The sequence below is a fragment of the Trichoderma evansii genome (assembly GCF_050947405.1).
Source record: "Trichoderma evansii strain SZMC 28006 chromosome Unknown GGI43scaffold_4, whole genome shotgun sequence".
In the NCBI taxonomy this organism is placed as follows: domain Eukaryota; kingdom Fungi; phylum Ascomycota; class Sordariomycetes; order Hypocreales; family Hypocreaceae; genus Trichoderma; species Trichoderma evansii.
The window spans coordinates 907,992-930,232 of record NW_028145202.1 but is presented as its reverse complement, the minus strand read 5'-3'; the positions used below and the strand labels follow the sequence as shown (position 1 = coordinate 930,232).

The window sequence follows — 22,241 nt, the reverse complement described above, 5'->3', positions numbered from 1 at the left end:
CCAAATATCCCTGTTGTACCAATAAGTCGGTCGCTACCGATTGGATAGCCAGCTATTGGTGCTCATAAAGCTGTAATCTGTGCGTACTTCACTATTCCGAAAAATCATCCTGGCCGACAGCATTAAACTCTGACAAGTTAATCGAATCGGCCACAGCATCAATTGAACAATCCACGGCAAAGAACCAACATCTCGGTGTGCTCCAGTAACGCTAACCCACGCGCCAAACACCATGAGTCCAAAGATGCCTGCGATGAGGAGCACAATCGTCAGTCGCATAACAGACATCAACAAAGACAAAATACGCCCCAGGAAAACAAGAAAGTCATTTTGTGTGTGATCCTGCAGCGGAACTACGCGATCATCTTCCCAGTCTGCATGACTCCCTCTGTATGTAACCACATGTGGCTGCATGACCTCGTACGTTTCCGTGCCAGTGGAAAAGCCATCGCTCCCACGCGCATATCGAGTAATTTTTGGCGCAGTTGAAATCATCACGCGAGTCCGTTTACGAATCTTGTCACCCTGAGCTTCGCTGTGACCATTTGCAGCCATATTCTTTTCCTCTCCAACGCAGAGATAGCTAAACTGGTATGCCTCGCCGGGCTGAACCCATTCGAAGGCCGTAATCTTGGGAGACAGACGGATCGCGACGTTGAGCCACCCCGCGAGCGCGACAATATTGTGTAGCGCTTGATACGAAGACTGAGAGGGCGCCTCTTCTCCGATGGCTGAGTAAAGAGGCGAGAGCATAGCCAAGATCTGTGCAGTCATTTTGTCCACTCTTTTCCAGAATAAAGGCGGAACGCCGCCTGTTGCTTCAAGATAGACTCTGTTGGTTTTTGCCCGAAGATCCGTCCGTTGGAAGCCTGGAAATATTTAACACATCTAGTTAGCCAAGCGGTAATCACTCATAAAACGGTGTTGTCGAGCACTCATACCTTCAATATTGACCATGGAACTGTCCTCCATCCGTAGCACTTCCGCATGTTCTGGTCCAGCCCCAAACAATAGATCGGAAAACATGTGCTTATCTAGCACCATCATGACCACGCCCGACAAAAGGGCGCAACGATATGGCCGTGATCTCAACAGCTTCTCCCACCCTCCATCAGTACCTGGTCGAGCAACCATGCCCGTATAGCTCAAGAATTCTTTGGAGTGTTTCTGCGTCCAGAGGGGCTTCTTTTTGCTGGCTGCTTTTTTGCCGATATCATTTTTGATGAAATTATTGACTTCAGAATATAGCAGTGAGAATCCTTCTTCAAAGCCTTCGTCTGGTATTTCTGCCTGGAGCTCAGAGAATGGGAGCTCACGCTGGCTTAGACGAGTAGTTTTGCGCTGGCGAGGCATCTTTACTAACGATTCGATCTGCTGTCTCCAGAGCCTCAGCTGGTCGGTATTGTGAGCACTTTTCAGGCTCAAATCAAAGTAAAGATCTTAAATCTTTAAAATTTCTTGTTGAAGAGCTCTTGCGATCCGGTGAAGAGAGTAATGGCATATCTGTCAGACTAGCGGTCAGGTCCTGCATCTTATCCTACATATGTACGCTTATATCTAGGCCTATTCGGAGCCTCCTACAAATAGTAACGTCTTTCACAAAAAGACTCTTTCATTTGATAGAAGTGTGTCCAGTTGTTCTACGTACAAACATGCTTTATTCTCCCATTGTCATGAAGAGGGGGTGTTCAGCGTCGGGCAAATTTTTGAATGAAAGGCTTGTATGGGAATGAAAGCCAACTTTAGATACAGCAAGAAAGATGAACGTAAAGAAGGATAAAGAGAGCCTTTGGGATTACTTCAGCTCTTTATGATGAGAACATGCGCCTTTTATTTTAATGAACCGTCAACTGGCCTTGAACAATGTATGTATGCTGCCACTAATGCTGCTAGACTGAAAATAGCCGCCTACACTTTCATAGCCTCAAACTCCTACGAGACCCACACATACCCTCATAATTGATTTCAATCATTGTAATTTATGAAACGGAGGACAAAAAAAGAAAATTGGTATTGCCTGGTATACAGAGAAAATGGGGAAAATTTTTAAGCCTTTGTAGATTAGAAATGCTCTTTCCAGAAGCGGAACTCGACCTCGCGCGCTGTGGCAGCTTTGCAGGCAGTCTTGATATCACGAGCTATAAAGATTGTATGTTAGCAAGGTTGTGCATTTTTTGAGAAATAAATTTTGGAAAACAGTAAATCTTACCTGCAACAGAAGGACCACAGAAGTAAACACCAACGGTCGTCTTCATGCTTCCCTCCAGACCGCCAAGATATGTTCTGTCAAGGATTCCATCACGCATAGTTTTGAAAAGACGACCAAAGTTGGGTCGGCCGAATTGTGTGCGAGACTTGAGCTCAGTAAGGGGATCCATCTCAGCACCCACACTGTTCAGAACAATGTTCTGGGTGGTGTCCATGTCCAGTCTCTGAGTGAGGTAGGTATGGATCTTGAGGAACTCAACACCAGAGCTTCCGGGAACGCGAGCTGCTTCATTGGACTGCTCCTCGAGAGAAGAGAGCAGGGTCTGGAACCACTCAAAGGAACCGGTATCCTTGCAAACCCAGATGAACTCCACACGGCGAAGACGAGTAGGAGGGTTGGGAGAGTTTCGGAGATGCCAGATGTTCTTCAAGATAGAAGCCCAGGGAGTGACACCGATACCAGTACCGATAAGAACAGCGATTTCGTTCTCGAAGACATCCTCAGCCGGAGCTCCATAGGGTCCATCGATTCGAAGAGCAGGCATCTGCTGGCCGTTTTGCAAAGCGACCTCGTACATGCCCATAGGATCAACGCCGTCGTAGAACTTAGCCTGAGCAGCACCAGCACCAAGAGCATCTCCCAGCTGACCAGTGAAGTCACCAACCTGTCGAACGTGGACTGAGACATAGGGGTCAAATGGGCATGAGGTGATGGTAAAGGGGTGCCACTGGTACTTGGAAATGGAAGGCACCTGGAGGAAGAGCCACTGGCCAGCCTTGTACTTGAAGGAAGGCTTGTTAAACTGGATCTCGACAACGTCATACGGGTGTCGGATAACACGAGTAATCTTGGTCTCGCGGCGAGCACGAACCTCACGGTACAGACGCTCAATCAGGTAGAATCCACCCGTGAAAAGCTCCCAACGCCATCCGAGATAACCGATACAGTGCGACCAGTACTGCTCTCCCTCAAAGGGCGAATATCCATTGACGGAATCACGGACGAAGCAGCCAACGGTGTGGGTGTACAGAGCCAAGAAGAAAGGAATGAACAGGTGGTGCGTATACCAGAAAGTCTCGAAGGATTGTTGACGGATACGGGCATGGGCAGTGGTGTACATGAGCATCATGCAGAAGAGCATGACATGGCCAGTAATACCACCAGGCTGGGCGTAGTGAATCTGCAGAGCGGTAACCGGACGGATCTGGCGCTTCTCGACGTTGTAGAAGTTGACGTAATGAGCAGAGGTATGGAGGATGGCGAAAATGAGGATCGAGTACGCAAGTTGACGGTGCATCCACAAGTTCTCATCAAGCGGGATGAAACGAATCTTGGGTCGGATCCAGCGCATAATGGTTCGGCAGACAGGAAGCAAGATCAGCATGCAGTCGACGCTGAGAACCAAACCGGCACCTCGAGAGATCCACACGGAGAACTTGAGCGTGTTCAGACCTGCTAGTCTGATATCAGCAGCTTGTTTCCACCTGATGCACTTGTTAGCATTGATAAAATGACATTTGCTGCGATGAAGCAGGAAGATGGAGTGATGAAGAAGGCTCACCATCCATAAGCAAAAATTCCCCAGTGGAAAGTCCAAAACAGAAAGTGATAGAATAGCTTCTGAGAAGTGAACTGTTTGCGAATCAGTTCGCCGTATGAGAGTTGGCCAGCCATCTTGAATGTTGGTTCTGTTTTTCCTCCTCTTAAACGATTGACGTGTTTTGAGATTAAAGAGTCGACCCGCGACAATACTAAAAAATTATGATAGGACGCCTCGGGGTTTAGCCCAGTGCAAGCAGTTTCCCAGCTCTGATATTATCCTTATTTCGTACCCAGGTCCCAGATTTCGTTAATGCGATTGGAATAAGTGAAAGAAATCCGAATCGGAGGTGATTAAAATGAAAGAGTGACCTGAGCCAGCAGTTGACAGAAGGGAAAGTCCAAGGAGACGTCCGGAGAAGAGAAAGAAAGTACAATAAAATAAAATAAAAACAATGGCTGCTTTTTTGGCCCGCCTAACGACAGCTGGAGGAAACAAGAAGGAAGAGAAAAAGCCAAGAACACGGGAGTCGCGGTAAGATAAAGAGAGCTCCTGGGCTGGGCTTGAAACACAGACAGGCTGGAGATGGCCGGCGGGGATGGGTTGGCAGGGCCCGAAATTCCTTTGACTTCGGATCTGGACGTTCCCTGTAGTATGAAACAGCAGACCCCTGCAGCTGCGAAGCGAACCGCCGCCAAATGGCTCGATGAGGTCTTGCGGGCTGTTGGCTCGAGCCTCCGGGTTGGATCTGTGGTGGCAGCTGTGGGCTGACTAGTCCTTGTGTGGCCTGCACAGCTTGCAACTAGAAGAAACAATGAAGAAAAATACTGCACGCAGGGTTGAAGATCACGGCGCGCAGACGTGAGACTCTCGTGGAGCGAATTGTGCGACGGCGAACGTGAGAGCTGGCGGAGGGGACGCTGGTAGCGGCGTTTCGGGCGCTGGCTCAGGGGGTCTCTCGGGGGGTCTTGGGGCGTGTGCGTTTGAGAGTGCGCTGAAGCTCTTCTGCACTTTTGACGGACGTGCTCCAAGCGTTGATAATTCGGCAGCACCCTGACGGCAGAGTCCAGAGATGAATTTGAAGAAGATCGATTGCAACATGCAGAGATTTGGACAGACATGCGTATAAGTCGCCTGCAGGTCGCATTACCGCATCGCTTTTTTTGCACCCAAAAATAGGTCTCAACAGTCACAGCGAAGCCGCCGGCCCATCTCTGTCCTCCCTCCTCTTCGAGGCTCTGCGCGCGCTGTGAGTGGCCTGCTGGAGTTAGTCAGGGAGCAGCTTGGCGATACCAGTCCTGATGCGGCAACGGTCCCCTGGGCTCGGCGCTTAAAACTTCAGTGGCTGACCAACAAGAGTCTAGAGTTGCATCCCCTGAATTAGCTGCATGGTGATGGGCTGCGGGGTCTACCGCTATGAAGAGGCCTGCCAAGCAGCATATCACTGTGACACAGGATGTGCTCTTTCTGTTGACTTAAAACCAAGCATCTCGTGATATCAGCTTGAGAAACGGACGATTTGGCTATCGAAATCGAACCATGCTGTCACTGCTGTGGCAGAGATGCCCTTTTGATGGAATCATGCGGGGGGGATTTGGAGCGCGAAGCTCGGCTGATACACCATGATATTTGTGATTTGCATTTATTTATTTTTTTCCCCTCCACAATCTAGACCGAATATCTATCTAGTATCTATACTACCTCTAGCACTTTCCGGCTATCAGCTTCAACTGGGTCATGATTTAATAAAAAGTGCCGCTACCGGCTATCTGGTTGTCCCGAGCTTGCTGCTCCTGGCGTGAATCTCTCCTTTCCCCATGCCGTTGGTCCAACGATTGACTCGGTATCCTCCATCAGGTAATATATGAGATTGCCTACCATCTATGTTTGATAAGCTTTGATAGATTCTGGTTAGTACTGCTCCGTACTATTCGAATATTCTTCTTTCTCTCCTATTCTTCTTTCCGAACAGAGAATGGCGGAGACTAATACAAGAGATAAACTATGGGTATTCAACTGAAACGAGTAGCAACCTAAAACATTAGTGCTCTTGATAGATGGACGCCCTGCACCTCTGCGTGCAAAGCACTACTGGCCTATTCCGGAGATGACCAATTTTGATTCTTGGCCGCCTGCTTAGACGAGAGGCCAATCCCACGCCTAGAATTGGGGCCTCTCCTTAGATTTAGCGCACCTCCTGCGGCCCCTCCCATCCGAGGCCTTGAAACTCTTGAGATGATTGCTTGGCAATTGTGCCAGCATTGGCAAAGCGGCTGTCTGCATTGGTAGACGTACAGGTCGCACCGATACTTTGACAGGAAACATTTATGCGATGATGAAAGAATCGTACGATTTTTTCTCAAAGCCCTCCAACACTCCCACGTGGCGGGATCCAGTAGGTTTTGCTATAAAACGGTGCCTCTCACATCCTCAGAATCGTTCCTTTGCTCTGTTTTGCGTTTTGTCAACTCTTCCCATCTGCATCCTACGATTATTCTCGATCCCACGACCTCGCACTCACAAGTAGGAGCCGAATACGAAGTACGACGTACCGATGATACTTGTAGTAGCGTGTTAGAGAAGGACAGGACAGGAGTCGCTACGCCAGTATCCCGAGCTCGTGCGGCAGAACGCAAAACATGGCCCAGGGATGCTCGTCGCTCATTAGCTACATTGGACACGATTAGCCACTCGGCTGGACCAAAAGAAAAAAAAAAGGACCGTGAAAGGAGTTGGCAACAGGATGATCGTTCAGCTCGCGTTTTAAACATTATGAATAGTAGAGGCCCCGAAAGCCGATGAGGTCCTCTGGATGCGAAGGATTCAGCACATTTTTGCGACACCATCTTCTGCCTTTTGAAACTGCCATTTGGAGCTCCTCATCGCCATTGGCGGTCTCTGATTGCCGCTACTCTGGCAGAAGGCCCACTATTACTCTGAGAGCAATTCTGAGGACCAGAATCATCGAATACTGGTTTCGTCGCCCAGCGCTTGCGACTGACTTGCGGGCGCTATAGTATTAGAGACGCCGTGGAAGTGCTTTCTCATATTCCAGGCATGTCAACATGCACAGCCACTTGTAGGAGTGACGGGCTTCGCCTGGTGCTCTTTTCGGCATCTGCCTCTTCTTGGTGTTGTAGCCAGAAGATTGGCTTTCCAACATTGCATGAACTTGATGACGTTCCTTCAAAAGTCGCGTAGAGTAAATTCCAATTGTATCTATTTTTGTGTCTCGGCATTGGCCATTGAGCATTAAGGTTAACGTAATGGCGGCGGTACTGCCAAGTCCATTCTGTGGGGAGTGGCCTCACTGCCGAATATATGACGTAGAAGTGATATTCTTATGCTCCATGCCGATCACAGACTGGATGACAGCACGACGCATGAAAATTGACATCTTAGCAGGTTAAAAAAGGATTCTTTCGTTTTGTAGATATTTATTTAACCAAGTTCAATGCGTACGCATGCTCTTTTGCTGCTAAATCTACTCTCCATCTCCCAATCCATGCCTACGTGAATGCGGTGCACGTAGAGCTCCAGAATGGCTGGCAAAGAAGATGTGGAGCATGCCCGTCGCTACGAAGCTCCGTATAACGAACGACATCCGATCCCGACAATCTCCAGATATCGAGAAGAAAGAGAAGCCAGACAGCAGGATGCACTAAAGGGCGATACCGATGCTTTCGAAGGCCGCTCTTCCCAGGCCGGAGATTGGAGCCAAGATGATGGAGCAGCCGATTCTCAATCCGAAGCCGAAGTAGAAGCAGCAACAGAAGAACCAGAAGCAGAACCCCCGATCGAAGACACCTCGCAGGTTGATCCATCCGCATTCAATCCACGAAAGCTAAAAAAGGATTCCAAGAAAGAAAGAGCCGAACGTGAAGTCACTGATCCGGTTACTCACCTTCCGGTAAAAATACATGATTTCACAGATAATGCTCTGGAAGAACTAGACGTAAACGAGGACCCGTTTGAGCAGACAAAAAAGACGGCTTCTGGGGTAGATGAAAAGAACAAGTCCGACTCCGAACTACGAAAGGAGCAAGAAAGTTCGCAAAAGAAGCATCATGCTCTAATGAACCAATTCCCGCCGCCCGATCTCGATTTCCTACGTCAAGAAATTGTCAGCGCAAGCAATAAGGGTTTTTTAGCCTCGCTCGCCGGCGCATGCAGTATCTTGGCCGTCGTTTGCGTACTCCGTGAAACAATACATATAGATATGCGTCAGGCTGTGGGATGGGCAGTCACTGCTCAAAGATTACTCCTATGGTCCACTCTAGTTGGTGCTGGTGCAGGAGCATTTGGCGCTCTCATCTTTAGCGTAAAAGACTGGACGGCCAAGAAGGTCGATAGTGCCATCCAAGACGAGATATGGCGGGCGCAGCGCCGGCAAATGGAGAAGGAGACGAAGAAGTACGAGCGAGAAACGACTCTGTGGCTTAATTCTTTGCTTAGTTCCGTGTGGCCGCTTATCAATCCCGACCTGTTCACCAGCTTAGCAGATACATTGGAAGATGTAATGCAAGCTTCTTTACCAAAGATGATACGAATGGTGAGTGTGGACGACATAGGTCAGGGCAGCGAATCGCTGCGCATTCTCGGTATTCGATGGTTACCCACTGGAGCAGCTGCTCAAGCTGTAACAGAAGATGGCAAAATCATCTCAAGTAAGGACAGAGACAGTCGCAGCAACACAGGCCTGGAGGAAACGGAAGAAAACGACAGCTCAAGTGATAAATCAGTCTTTAGAGGTATGGAAGCCGAGGAAGGCGATTTCATCAACTTAGAAGTTGCTTTCGCATACAGAACGCGGTCCACCAGCAAATCCTTCAAAGAGAGGACCAAAGATATGCACCTCTACTTGGCTTTCTATCTTCCTGGAAACTTGAAGATTCCCGTTTGGGTTGACCTGCACGGAGCTGTTGGCACCATGAGACTGCGACTGCAGCTCACACCGGATCCTCCATTCTTTGACCTTTGCACTCTGACACTGCTCGGCCAGCCTAAAGTGAATCTGAGCTGTGTGCCTCTGAGCAAGCATGGCCTGAACATTATGGACGTACCATTCATAAGCAATTTCGTGCAGTCGGCTGTTGACGCAGCAATGGCGCAGTATGTAGCGCCCAAGAGTCTCACGTTGAGCCTCAAAGACATGCTCGCTGGAGACGACTTCAAGAAGGATACATATGCAAAGGGTGTTCTCATGGTCCACATCAAGCGCGGCTACGACTTTAAAATGGGAGATTCGGGTATACCGCTTCTCAAGGACTCTAGCTCAGATCCATACGTATCTGTCGGATGGGCAAAGTTTGGCAAAGTGCTCTGGAGCACGCGCGTTCTGCTATCTGAAATGGAACCGTATTGGTACGAGACTTGCTTTGTACTAGTCACCCCCGAAGAATTAAACATCAATGAAAGACTGCGAGTACAGCTTTGGGATTCAGATCGGTTCACGGCGGACGATGACCTCGGACGAATTGAAGTCGATCTCAAGGAGCTTATGCAGAGGGATGAGTCGAACGGACGCATGTGGGATCGTACAGATGGCTTCAGAGCGCTGAGATCTGGTGATGATATGCCCGGAAAGCTCGAATGGAGTGTCGGCTATTTCTCTAAAGCAAGGATCCAAGAATGCCAATTCAATCAGCAGACTCACGATCCGGAAGTGAGAACAATGGAGCAGCTGAAAGAAAAAGTCAGCGAGAGGTGCGAGCGGAAGCTTCGAGAGGCCATGTTCAAAGGCGCGTCCAATCGTGATGAGAGTGAGCTGCAACAGCAAAAGATGCAGGAGCTCAAGGCAGAACAAGACGCAATGATCATTTCGGCACCACCTCCAGATGGATATCCAAGTGGCATCTTGAGCCTGCAGATTCACAACATCACCGGCCTCGAAATTCAGAAGCTTAGCAAAAATCTCAAGGATAAAGATGGAAGTGCGAGCGATGAAGAGACTGGCGAGGGTCTGCCAAGTGCTTACTGCACAGTCATCGTCAACCATAATAAAACATACAAAACGCGTACCAAACCCCAAAATACAAAGCCATTCTTTAACGCCAGTTGCGAGCGCTTTATTCGAGACTGGAGGTCTTGCGAAGTATATATCTCTGTTAGAGACTCGAGGCTGCACGAAGACCATCCATTATTGGGAATTGTCCACCTGCGTTTAAGCGATGTATTTGAAAAGCGCTCGCAAAGGAATGGATTCTGGCCCCTATCTGGAGGTATTGGATACGGAAAGATCAGACTGTCCATGGTATGGCGCAGCGTCCAGCTTCAAGCTCCGCGCAGTCTTATCGGATGGCAGTACGGTACAGTGAACATTCAACCAGTAGCAACGAGTTCAGATTGCACTCCAGAGTTGAAACATGCGAAACTCAAGCTGAGAACAGACATCAGCAGTGCCAAAATGTATTCTCGTGGGGCCGATGAGGCAACGTGGGCTGCAAGCAAAGACCGACCTCTCAACCTCGCCGTCCAAAAACGATATAGCAGTTGCTTGTCTATTGCCTTCAAAGATAAGAAGAAATTGGTTGGAGATAAGGTAACCGCGTTCAGTGTGTTCTGGTTGAAGGATATCCCGGACGGAGAAGAGACAGTTCTTGAGCTCCCAATCTGGAAGGGCGATATCAAGAGGGCTGCAGCGTGTTGCTTGGACGAATGTGGGGAGCAAGTCGGCACTCTCAAGCTAAAAGTCACCTTTTGGCCAGGAATGGTAAGTTTGGCCTTTTACGTACCCTACAGTACTACGAAAAATGCTAACTTTTTTCCCTTATAGGGCGCTGCACATTCTGAATGGGCTAATAGTAATGAGCATATGCGAGATGTGGTTGAAGTAATCGATGCCGCAAGAGATAGTCTGAGAGACGACGAGATGGAGAGAGAAGCGGGAATTGTGGACGAGGAGATTTCGAGTGATAACGATAGCTCCGATGAGCACGAGTATATACCTGATGGTAGTGCAGAACATAAACAAGGTCCACTAGACCAGATACGAGATTATAAACGGAGAGACAAAGCCCTACACAGACAGCATCGTGGGCTTATGCAATGGAAGGTAAGAATGGATTGCAAGGAGAGGGGAGAGAGTAGCCTGACAGTAAGCTAACCTTGAATGCAGGTACCTCGGACAGCTAAATGGGTGAAACATAAGGTGGACAAGGCAGAAAGTAGTGTCACTAATCTGCTTAATCACCGTAGCAAAGATGCTGGGATTGAAACTGAGGTATAACGTCGCCTTTCCAAAAATAGGTGGATATCATATAGTATTCAGAACGATCATGGGCTATGATATAATGACAGTGGCTAATCTAGCTATAATGACAACTTTAATAAACTACACCTCCAAAAGAACCCCATGCAAACGAAAGAAAAGCTGTGAAGAAAGACGTAGGTGGAAGCATAATAAAGAGTCGGTCCCGGGATTTTCAGTCGTAATCTTTATGGTAAGCCCGATTTTTTCTTGGCGTTAAAACATTTGACCTTCGTCCAGTTAGTCATCTCTCAAAGTCGAGTCCCCAAGCAAGTCGGCTTCCAAGGCTTCGTTGGATGGTTCAGGAGTGGCGCTGCTCTTACGGTTCCGCTTCGATCGCGACTGAACGGTCACTGGCTTTGGGGAAGATTCATCGTCTTCAGGATCATCGCGGTAGCGTTCAGGATCGTCTTCGTCCATAAAAGTGGAGGGAGCTAGCAAGGGAGCATCACTGCGGTGCCACGGATATCTTAGACCCAAATTCAAATTCTTAATACTCTGAAACCAAGGGATCTCAGGCAGCGAAGAGGGCCGTAGGTGATGTTCGCAGTTTGGACAATTTGGAGGAAGGATTTGCCAGGCAACCCACTGTAAGTAGCCATGAATACCGAGCCCCTGATAGACGGCCAGAATCGCAGCAAAGAGGTGGCAGAAGCTATATGACACACGTAAGCACAAAGACCTTCTGTACGGCGTGGAAGAGACTCACAAGCTTGTCAAGATGGGCAGAGTCGCATAGGCAGATAGCATACTAAGCGAAACTGAGTGGTTGGGGTGGATCCATGTCATGACGAGGACGAGCATCAAAGATGCAGCAAGTATGGTGTCGTGGAGAAACACGATGATGGGATGCGTCAAGAAAGCGCGGATAGAAGAGCCGCCACGCTGCGCAGATCCAACAGACTCGGCGTCGGCATCTTTGTGGCTTCTAGTAGCACGTAGCAGCGCGATCGAAGTAGCAACAGAAAAGGCCTGCGGAACCAGGCCAATAGCTGGAACAACCATGCCCGACAAGACACCATGGGCGATGCACAGCCCGAAGGACGGGACGAAAGACACGATAGCGGCGATGCGCAGCGGACGGGCCGCCGCGTCAGTGACTGATTCCTCCATGAGAAGCAGCGATAGTGAATAGACGACGAGTTGCAGGTGAATGGAGTGCGAGACTTGGCCAGGCTTATAAGGAGGAGATGAGGTCCCAGACAGTGTCAGCTGTTTACTTTTGTTCGTGGCTTGCGCTGTCAGCACAGCTAAGAAATTAGTAGCGGAAAGAGCCGCCCCCTCTCTGCACGCCACGTCCTGGGATTACGAGGCCAGTTTGTGCATGGGGCTCTTGTACCCGAGCGACAGTAGGTACTGTACCTAATAGTAGCTAATTAGGAGTGGGGTGCCGCAGAGGCAAGCTTGATTCAACGACATGGCATTGAAACTGATGGCGCCGCAGGAGAACAGCGCAAACTAATTGGACATTGCTATTTATAGAGCCATGTTTGCAAACCTTGAGTAATCATAGATTTAGAGATACTGTAAGTGAGTAATTCCATTTAGTTTATTTGTAACTTTTCTTAATAGATGTGGACTTATTGCGCTGACAACTGTTGCAGAACATGAAAACATGAAAACACCAAGCGCATAAGTGGTTGAGATATCCCATCACCATTTGGTTATTCATCGCCATCAAACCCGGCATACGAATTGGCGTTGCCTAGCCGTCAGTTGTTTTTCATCTGATGTTGCCAACTGGAAACCAGTGTTTAGATTTGTCAATAAACTGCGTAGTGAAGGAAAAGTGAGAGCCATATCGGCTTTAGCTGTCACGACCTGCCAGCTGGCGAACAGCCACGCACACCATAGCTTGAAGAAAAAGTGAAAAAAACAACGCTCTCAATTGGCCAATAATAACTGAAAGTCATGTGCCTGCAAATGTCTGAACGAAATAAACAAAAAATCCCCGTGCCCCCGACCTTTTCCTCTTTTCCTCTCCTTTCTTTCTCCAGTTACCATCAACATCATCATCACAAGAAACAAGCACAGAAACGAACCAGCGACCTCACCACTGACAGCAAAAATGGAATTCAAGACCATTTTCCGACTCGCTCCCTATCCCAATGATCCCTGCATTGGCGATATCGCTTTCTACCCAGCCCTATGGGCTCTCCTCTTCCTTGTGTGCCTATGCACGAAAATGGCCATCGCCCTCTGGCCATCGGTCCTCTCATACCTCGCCTTTGTCATAGCATTCGCCCCGGACAAGAACTTTGTCGTCGCCGCAGTGTCTTGGCTCTCCCTACTTCGGTACTGGAAGCCGTGGGCCGCCGCGACGGCTGACCTACGTCATGAAGTCGATCTCGCGATTGACTTCATATTTCTCGCGTGGTTCTGGATAGGCGTTCCAGTCATTGCCATGATAATCTGGTTCGGCCTGAAGGGAGTTCTTCGTCTTGCTGCCAACGAAATAGTCCGCCGAATCCATGCCGCCATGGAGTTCGAATTCGACCTCTCGGATTATATCGTCAAATGCTACTGCCCCATGGAGCTTGGGTCCACCGGCGATCGCGTCGTGGCCCAGCAGATGGCAGCCTCCGGAAACCGAAATCTCGTCTTGGAATTTTTACGCTCGCGCCCTCCCCTGCTCGGCCTCAACCAAGCTGGCCTTGAGGTTATCCTTCGGGGTAAACGACCACGCCGCTCGGTTAAGCCGTCCTTCACAGCGGAGCAGCTGCGAGACCAAGAACGATTTAAGAAGTTTGTGAAGGAGCGCGCCAGACAAATCCTGGCAGCAAAGAAGGATGAGAGAACCGCCGTTGAGCAACCGATTATCGATCTGAAGCCGACAACATCCGACAGAGAAGAGCACGCTTCGGCTGCTCCATCAGTGCCTCAGTCAAGAGAGACTCCGTCTTCTGCTTGGCCCACTGATCTCGAGTCTGGGAACGTCACCAACGACGTAACGATTGCCAATGGACGAATAGAGACCGAGGAACCCGCGGACCAGAAGGAGTCCAGAGGTGAAGGTCTGGTCGGATCCGGCCCGAAAGCACCAGAGCCCGAGGCCTCATCAGGGGTGGAAGGTAATGGCTTGCTGGAGGGTGACGAAGACAGCCGAGCTGAGGAACTGGAAATCTCGTATGAGAAGGAAGGTGAAAGCTCCGCCGAGGAACCTGAGTCTTCATTAGAAGAGGATGGTGAAGGCCTGCTGTATAAAGTCGACCCAGCCAACGACCCCGGGATCTCATTTGAGGTGGAAGGCGAGGCTTCGTCGAGAGCCACGGTACCCGAAGCGGCCCAGGAACTGGAGACCTCGTATGAGGAGGAAGGTGAAAGCCTGCTGAACATCGACACAGCCCCGACCGAGGAACCTGAGACCTCAATGGAGGTGGACGGTGAAGGTTGGTCCACAGTGGTGTCTGTCGCGGAGTCGTCGTTTTACGATGGGCTCCCAGTCACCGGTGGCAACAAGGATGAGACCTCCTATGGGGTGGAATCCGACGTTGAGATGGCTGATGCCGAGCCCCTCGCGGGGATGGCGGTACCAAGGCCATTATATGATCTGTGTTGGGATAATTCCAACTCCCAGGGAACCATCCTGCCATTGGAAGTCGCGGCGCCATGGTCTTCTGCTGGTCAGGAGCCTGTCAGCTGCGATGAAACCCGCGGATGGTTGGACGTGTCGCCTGCTTTCCAGAGCACTCAGATCGTTGTCGAGGCCCAGTAGGATGGGATCGATCTTCAGACTGACCTCTTTGCAGCTGCTGACTGCCACACATACCTGGAGGTGGATTATGCCAACATGGATCCCGACCTCCTTGATTGTCATATTGACGATCTTCTTGCCGGCGCTTCCAATGGAACGCTTCCCATAGCCGCCGACTCCTGGTTCGACGAGTACGAAGCGTGGTTAGCGACCATTCCTGCGGTCGCCGATTTTACCCCCGCCGCCAACATCGTCGACGAAGACGAAGTGATGCAAGACGCCGGGTTGACCCTACGTTGGGGATCATACCGTGAGGCGCCTCCTTCCGATTCAGACGATGACTCGGTCACCGACGAGGAGCCGCCATTTTCCGAGTTCTTCGTTCCAGCCGGCCTTCGGGTTCGTGGTCTGGACGAAGCTATGGCCTCCTTGGACCCAGTTAGCAGCGAAGTGCCCGACGCTGAGGTAGAGTTCCTAACTGCAGCTTTGGCTCAGTTGGCTCTTACTTCGGCAGAGGACATCGTCATCATCAAGGAGCAGCAACGATCCCAGGAAAATGTCGACATGGTGGAACTCCAAAAGCCAATTCCCCCTGTCATCGTCATTGACATGGCAGAGCCGGAGGAGCCCACTGACAACGCGACGGAGCTCAACAGGCCAATTCCCCCTCTTATCGAGATGACGGAACCCGAAGAGCCAACCCCAACTGTCGTCGATACGACAGAGCTCAACGGGTCAATTTCCCACGTCGTCGAGATGGCAGAACCTGAAGAGCCAATCCCCCCCGTCGACGACATCGTTCCGGATGCTGCTCACTCACCCAAGCAGTGCGTATCGTCCCCGCGATCGCCTTACATGGGTGAAGATGATGAAGATTGGAATGAGCAGGAGGACTCAATCGATCTGGAGGCGATGTTCGATTTCATGCTGGAGCGTACGCCTCCGCAGACTCCGACTCGCGCCAGGTCGACGAGTGAATCAGAGGCTGGGTTTTCTGGCGAGGGTTCCCCCTCGCTCGAGCTCTCCCCTACTTCTCTCGTGCTCTCGCCTGGGTCTTCCCTCGCTGATGAGCTTGAGGCCGCCATGCTCGCGGCGACACCACCACGATCGTTCTCACGATCGCCGTCACCAGACCAGGTCGCACCCCTCTGGGCGTTCCCTCCTGACATGGTGGACAATTCGGCTGGTACCGCCACCAATCTATCGTTGAACGATCTGTTCAACATTCGTCGGACAGTCGAGGCCAATCCTCCGACCGAAAGCGCCGCTGACGACCTTTCGAGAGTGGATTTAGCCCTGACCGATTTTGTATCTGGACCGGACTCAGTCACAGAGGCGCAAGAGCCAGCTCCAGAGGACCATACCCAGGCGGGCAGTTCTGAGTCCCCCGACGACGACGCCACCCTGGCCTCTGAAGCAGTTGTTGGTGAAGAGCAACAACCTGAGACTGAGCCCCCAACTCCAGTCACAATCCCGACGATCATTGTGACTCCTGAGCCGAGCCGAATGAAAGAGGTCGAGGTTGCGCCTATCAGGATGGGAGGACTCGTTCTCCCTGGTGGAAATCTTGTTCTGCCCGCGGCTCCCGCCCCCATGACCCTGTTGCCGCAGCAAGTCAAGACCCCCGATGCTGAAAAGCTGAAGAAGCAGAAGGAAGAGAGCTTAGCTCGGGATCTGCGCAACGCCATGAGGAGGCGCCGGCCTGCTTCCATTTTTCACCCGAAGCTACCGCAGAAGTCTTCGGCCCTCATTCGCTCACCGGACGCCGCAGAGAGAGAAGCCCAGCTTCGATCTCCGCAATCCTTCCAAGCCTTGTCTCGCGCTGGAAGCGATGCTGATGGTGGAGCGAATGCCGAAGATGAAGGAGCGGCAAAGGTGATTCTCGCTTCGCCTGCCGTTATGAAGGCGATCCGAGCGAGCGAGGCTCAGAGAGAAGTTCTGCATGAGGGCAATGCAGACGAAAGATGATACACTATGCTCATTCTTTCCTTTCTTGTTTCTTAATTTTTTAATCATTCATTTTAATGTTTAATGATGGATGATGATTAGCAATATTCGAGCTCCCCGACTGCTTTTTCGATTACTTTCTTTTTTCGGATTTCCGTTTGGACTCTGGATCTTCTTTCTTTCAGAGTTATGGTTTTGAGAATCTTGGGTTTGCGCAGGTCGATCACTCCTCTTCTTCAATTTTGGAGCTGAGCGCATTTCGTGTCGAACATCTTTTTTAGACACCTGCCGAGACGATCAACTATCATCTTCAACTTGGAAACCGACTGAGAAAGCAGCTGAGCTTGGCTCTCCTGAGGGATTTTTTCGATGGTGTATTTGGGCACTGAGCAAAACTTGTCTTCTGTCGGAGACTTGGAAGGCGGACGTCAGTCATTCAGTTTACGCCGACCAATTTGCTTCTTTACGCCCTTGTCATGTGCATATTGTGAGGATATGTTTTGACACACACTCATTTTTTCACACCATCTAGGAGAGCTTTATTGCAATTTCAGGACATGCAATTCAGATGAACACATCATTGTACAGCACTTTCTTTTGCTCGTATTTTTGTTGCTGAATTCGCCTTGTCCTGTGTCTTCAATGACACATTGATGGAACCCGAGCCTCGATTCATAATCACTTGTTTCTGTTTGGACTTTTATCCACTCTTATTGACGAGCAAATTTTAGCATCTTCTTACTCTTGCTCTGCTCAGTCAATCATACAGAAGGAGGCTCACATGGGAAGGAGACAATGACCACAGATGGATCTTCATTCTACTTCAACAAGCATCATAATCTGTGATCGTCACCTTTCCAGTGTCTGGAAATGTCGAAAGCATCTACACAGCTTGACATCAAAGACACGAAACTTCGGGGAATCATTGCGATACATCGGAATGGCAGCGCAAAGATTTGAATACTTCATTCGCATGCAGTTCCGCTCGCAATGATGTCGAAAACCTCGCCTATCAAGAGACTTCTCACGACAAGCGTTCGAAAAAATCACATTCAGTCAGCACCACGATCAGGATAGCAAAGTAGCAACTGGCAACTAGCATCTGCTACAACTACAGCATCGGCTATCTCTCCACTGAGCTATCATTACAGCATCTTATTCGCCTTTGCTTTCCTGCTCGCAATCATGTCGCTGCCAATTCAGTTTCACACTGCTCAAACCACAAACCACGGCAGCGACATACTGAGAGCAAAAACCATGGTCTATCATCGGTCTGGTCATATCTTCAACGATATCAAACCACTACTTGAAACAAAACTCTGGTTCAGGCAAATTAATACCCAAGCCACTGGTACAAATAAACTACCACTTCATACAAACCCACTGGCTCAAGCAAACTACCACTTTGAACCAAATTACTGATTTAAGCAAGCTACCACTCCAAACCATACCACTGGTTCAAACCAAACCATACCAATGGTTCAAGCCAAACTACTGCATCAAGTCAAACAACCAGACCAGACCAGATCATATTCCAGCGGAACAGCCATCCACAATCTACACGGATACGAGATGGTCATCCTTTTGCTCTCACAAGACGGGAATCTTGCACCTGATAGCGACAGGGGAACACATTTTTAAATTGGTCGCTATCGGACCTCTACTTTGATCAGAGCTTCATAAGATTCCCGTCTTCTGTCAAAGGACAAATTGATTACTCAAATACCACTTACTTTCTCGCCTTTGACACATTAAACTGGGAAAATTCACACATTTTTGTCGAAGAATGCTTTGATCAAGCTATTCACGCATTTCTTCGACGCTCAAAACTGGGAACTCATTCTACTCGTTATCTAGGAATACAACATGATCGCAAGACATCTTATTCCTTGATACACAAATCACTGGGGAAACTTGGGAGGATCAGAAATTACTTCTGCTACCTTACATCGGATCCTCCTTCGAACATAAAATCATCAATGGGGAAATTTTAGAGAGATCAGAAGCGAAACAAGTTATTACCAATCAACTTTTGCACTACGCGACGATAATCTCAAGAACATTTTACGTCGTTGCGCAGAATAACCATCTTACCAATTTATTTTCAAACCATTTTGCCCTGCAAAAATCTCTGAGCTTCATGACATCAACCATGAACTCTCATCGGTCACCCGAAAGCGATATACACTCAAACTTCTCATCGCCTTTCAAGACCGCACGGTGGTGGACATCAACTTCATCCAACAATTGATCCTCATTGGAAGCGGCTTCAAACATGATCCAACTTCAAACCACAGAGATCATGTCGTCTCCATCGAGTTGAACAGAAATTTAACTTGTCTCTTAAAGTCATGATGATGGTTCGATGTCTGCCACCACCCCCAGCCAAAACAAACTACAACGCTGGAATCCAATGTCTAGGTTAGTCAATATATATATATTCATGCCTTTACGACTTGGACAAACTCAGCCTTGGCTGCCCTCCGCAAGGACCGGCACCAAACGGGAGGAAAACGAATCTCTCGAATTGGTAAAAAGCCAAGTCTGCCTTCTTGGATGATTCCTCGACAAATCAATCACTTCACTTTACGGAACAGAAATGAAAAAACCACACACAACATGGGGCCAAAAAATGCCACGGCCCGCCCTCCGAAAGGACTGGCCCCAAACGTGAGGACAAAGAATCTCACGAATTGGGAGCAGGTTCGTTGGCGGCCCCATTAAAGTCGGGTCATCATCCAAGAAGAACATGGGAGAAAACAAAAAAGCGTCTGGCTGCCCTCCACTGTGGATATCATATATTCACTTTGGACTGGCCCCAAACGGGAGGCAAAAGAATCTCTTGAATTGGGAGCGGGTCATGACCAACCCATGGACAAACAGAACAAGCTTCGATTCAAACCACAACAAGCTTCGTCACTTGAGAAAAGAGAGAGAGACGGAACCAGGGGGCGAAAGGCCCATGTCAACCATATCATCTTCTCAGCTCCAAATATTGAAGATAAAAAGAAGGTCTTCAATCGGATCCAGGTGCTTAGAACTTTTCTATCACCCACATGCACTTGTAAAAGGCAAACCACAAACCAAAGACTACAAACATCATAAAAAAAATTTTTTGCTGCACAAAGAAGTGTAGCAAAGTCAACATCATGGAAGGTATAGTCGAATAAGGAATTTTGGAGTGGAAAGCTCATTTATATGCTGGTCTAGACGCGGTCTATCGTCTACCTAGTATCTACTCTTGACCTTCATCCACCCATTCGAGGTACTAGTCCGCGGCGAGTCTCTCACATCAGGAGTACCGCCATTCTTGATACCCACAGCCTTTGGATCAAACGCCCCGTTGCCCAGCAAACCTTCGTCCTTCCATTCATCATCGCCAAGAACCTCCCAATCAGGAGCGGGCGCGTCTCCAAGAAGCTTCTTCTTCAGCTTATCGGCAAGCTTCAGCGGGCTGGGCAGCCTGAAGGACTTCATCAGCTCGGTTCCTTCGTCGCTGGCAAGGCTGTAATAAGTTGTGCCATGCGCATAACGGCCGATCCAGCTCTGGTTCGAATCGGCATTCTGGCCTCCAATGTTGGTATCTGCTCCCGGCGCGCCCATCGAAAAATTGATGGCGCCGCCCTGGAGTTGATTATTCATCAACAAATTATGCAAGTTCCGGCCCATGTTGCAAATGTCCTCAAACGAAGTCTTATCTCCAACAGACACGCCCTGCGAACAGCAGAGCCAGGCGACATCATAAGCAAGCAACGTGGCACCTTCAAGGAACAACGAATAGGCAGCAGGGTCCTCTTTAGAGAGCTGCTGGAGGGGTTTATCCACAAACAGAGGGCGAGGTCGAGGGACATGGGAATTGGCAAATGGGGACTCAGACAGAGGAGTCGGAGCCAGGAGAGTCCCGGGGAATGAAACATCGCCGTGGCGATAGGAATTCTGAATGGTGAACATGGTTGGTCGCGGGTAATCGCGATGAGGGAGGACGATCTCGGCAGGAAGGCGGATGGAAAGGTAGTGAGAAACCAGCATGAGAACATGGGCTATATGAGCGAGAGAGGTTGAGATAACCTCGGGCGAAAGAGCTGGAAAGAGTCAGCATATATTTTGGGCGGAGGATTTTGGTTCTTGTCATCTCTCTCTTCTTCTGTTCTTGCCACAGCTCTCTATTCCCCTGTCTTTTCTCTCTCCTTGTATCCCCTGTTTTTATCTTTCTCTCCTGCTTTTCTTTTCTTACTGCACACATCTCTCTTTTGCCTTTTCATATCTCTTTCCCTCGACTCCCTCGTTAGGGATGAAGAGGGATCAAAGAGATATATACCATAATGTTCTCTTCTTTTCCATATCTCTTTCCCCCATCTCCCTCGTTAGGGTTGACGGGGGATCAAAGAGATATATACCGTATATTTTCGTCTTTTCCAAATCTCTTTCCCTCACCTCCCTCCTCAGGGTTGGCAGGGGATCAAAGAGATATATACCATATAAATCATGTTGGGCAAGAACAGGGAAGAAGGGTGAACGACATGAAGAACCAGGGAAATACTGGGAAGAGATGGAAAATATGGAAAGTTTTGAGTACTCACAGTCCATGCTGGTTAGATCTACAATGGGAGTCTTGCCGAGATGATATTCGTAGCGCCCAGTGCCGCCTTTCTTCGTGATCCTTCTGAGACCGTAGAGCCGGACGGCTTCTGTGCACAAAAAGGCACGAGTAGAAGCCATATCCTCAGCACTTTGCGACCATCGGAATTTGAGCATATGAATCGATTTCTCTACTTCCTTGAGCTGCTTGGCCCTGCGCTCCACCATACCGGTAGAGACGGAGGCCAGGTTGGATCTCCGCCGAGCGAGTGCCGCCTTTCTAGCCTGGATCTCATCCCTGGCAGCCTTGATTTCGTCGCGAAGCTTATCCGCGGCGGCGAGAATCTGATCAGTCTTTTGCTCTGCGGCATCTCTTTGCGAAATCGCTTCATCCCAGGTATGCTTGTTTAGTTTGGCTGTGTCATCCAGGAGCTCGTCAATCTGCGCCTTGAGCGACTCGTTATCGAGCATGAGCTGCAGGTGCTTCATGCGGCCCTCGTAGATCCTGTTGCGGGCGTCTACGGCACAAAAGAACGGCCGGCGCTGAGCGTCATGCGGATGGTGGCAGATGTCGCACTCCATATCGTAGTACTTGATGGTTGCAGCTGCCGGGGCTGAGATGGCGAGATGGGTGATGGATTATATATGGCGGGATGATGCAGGCAACTGGCTCGTCTGTAGTGATGGATGACGAAAGAGGAGCGAAGAAAGGGCCGAGTTGAGAATTTTACACTTTGGCTGGGTCTGCATATACTTTTAAGTGAACGCATGTGAATTCTGGGCCTCTGAACGCGTGTCAAGCCTCTCTGGAGCAAGCGATTTGATGCTTGAATACTTGAATAGAACAGAGGTTGAGGATTAAAGGCATGAGATCACGGGGTGCGATAACGACATGGCCGGCAGCTGAGCTGTTCAGACGCCACTGCCGGGCCTGGCCACCCCCCAAGGCAAAGGGCGGAGGCCGCTGTGCTGCGCGGCTCTAGTTGGCCGCCCGCCAGGCAACTGCCTGTAGGGCTCCACCGTG

The 22,241-nt window shown here is 49.6% G+C and overlaps 7 protein-coding genes across 7 annotated transcripts; 3 read left to right on the top strand and 4 right to left on the bottom strand.

Moving 5' to 3' along the window:
* Window position 1: 1 nt before the first annotated feature.
* GGI43DRAFT_289164 (uncharacterized protein) lies at window positions 2–1,707 on the bottom strand. Its single transcript, XM_083201348.1, has 2 exons — window positions 942–1,707; window positions 2–869 (listed from the first exon to the last, which is right to left on the bottom strand). Exons 1-2 carry the CDS (start codon window positions 1,351–1,353, stop codon window positions 34–36), a joined length of 1,248 nt encoding a protein of 415 aa, XP_083063284.1. The 5' UTR covers window positions 1,354–1,707; the 3' UTR covers window positions 2–33.
* GGI43DRAFT_289163 (ferric reductase NAD binding domain-containing protein) lies at window positions 1,708–3,992 on the bottom strand. Its single transcript, XM_083201347.1, has 3 exons — window positions 3,771–3,992; window positions 2,210–3,693; window positions 1,708–2,138 (listed from the first exon to the last, which is right to left on the bottom strand). The coding sequence occupies exons 1-3, from the start codon at window positions 3,881–3,883 to the stop codon at window positions 2,062–2,064; spliced, it is 1,674 nt and encodes a 557-aa protein (XP_083063283.1). The 5' UTR covers window positions 3,884–3,992; the 3' UTR covers window positions 1,708–2,061.
* A 3,298-nt stretch (window positions 3,993–7,290) lies between these two features.
* On the top strand, window positions 7,291–10,977 carry GGI43DRAFT_381143 (SMP domain-containing protein; the record flags this gene model as incomplete). The annotated part of the gene is made up of 3 exons (XM_083203078.1): window positions 7,291–10,461; window positions 10,525–10,803; window positions 10,867–10,977. The coding sequence occupies 3 exons, from the start codon at window positions 7,291–7,293 to the stop codon at window positions 10,975–10,977; spliced, it is 3,561 nt and encodes a 1,186-aa protein (XP_083063282.1).
* A 261-nt stretch (window positions 10,978–11,238) lies between these two features.
* On the bottom strand, window positions 11,239–12,111 carry GGI43DRAFT_381142 (uncharacterized protein; the record flags this gene model as incomplete). Its single annotated transcript, XM_083203077.1, has 2 exons — window positions 11,239–11,653; window positions 11,708–12,111. The coding sequence occupies 2 exons, from the start codon at window positions 12,109–12,111 to the stop codon at window positions 11,239–11,241; spliced, it is 819 nt and encodes a 272-aa protein (XP_083063281.1).
* A 908-nt stretch (window positions 12,112–13,019) lies between these two features.
* Window positions 13,020–14,713, top strand: GGI43DRAFT_432131 (uncharacterized protein; the record flags this gene model as incomplete). The annotated part of the gene is made up of 1 exon (XM_083209519.1): window positions 13,020–14,713. The coding sequence occupies exon 1, from the start codon at window positions 13,067–13,069 to the stop codon at window positions 14,711–14,713; it is 1,647 nt and encodes a 548-aa protein (XP_083063280.1). The 5' UTR covers window positions 13,020–13,066.
* A 75-nt stretch (window positions 14,714–14,788) lies between these two features.
* On the top strand, window positions 14,789–16,660 carry GGI43DRAFT_432129 (uncharacterized protein; the record flags this gene model as incomplete). Its single annotated transcript, XM_083209518.1, has 1 exon — window positions 14,789–16,660. The coding sequence occupies one exon, from the start codon at window positions 14,789–14,791 to the stop codon at window positions 16,658–16,660; it is 1,872 nt and encodes a 623-aa protein (XP_083063279.1).
* Window positions 16,661–19,653: 2,993 nt separating this feature from the next.
* GGI43DRAFT_397989 (Atg4 domain-containing protein) lies at window positions 19,654–22,100 on the bottom strand. Its single transcript, XM_083205175.1, has 2 exons — window positions 21,220–22,100; window positions 19,654–20,721 (listed from the first exon to the last, which is right to left on the bottom strand). Exons 1-2 carry the CDS (start codon window positions 21,797–21,799, stop codon window positions 19,868–19,870), a joined length of 1,434 nt encoding a protein of 477 aa, XP_083063278.1. The 5' UTR covers window positions 21,800–22,100; the 3' UTR covers window positions 19,654–19,867.
* Window positions 22,101–22,241: the final 141 nt, after the last annotated feature.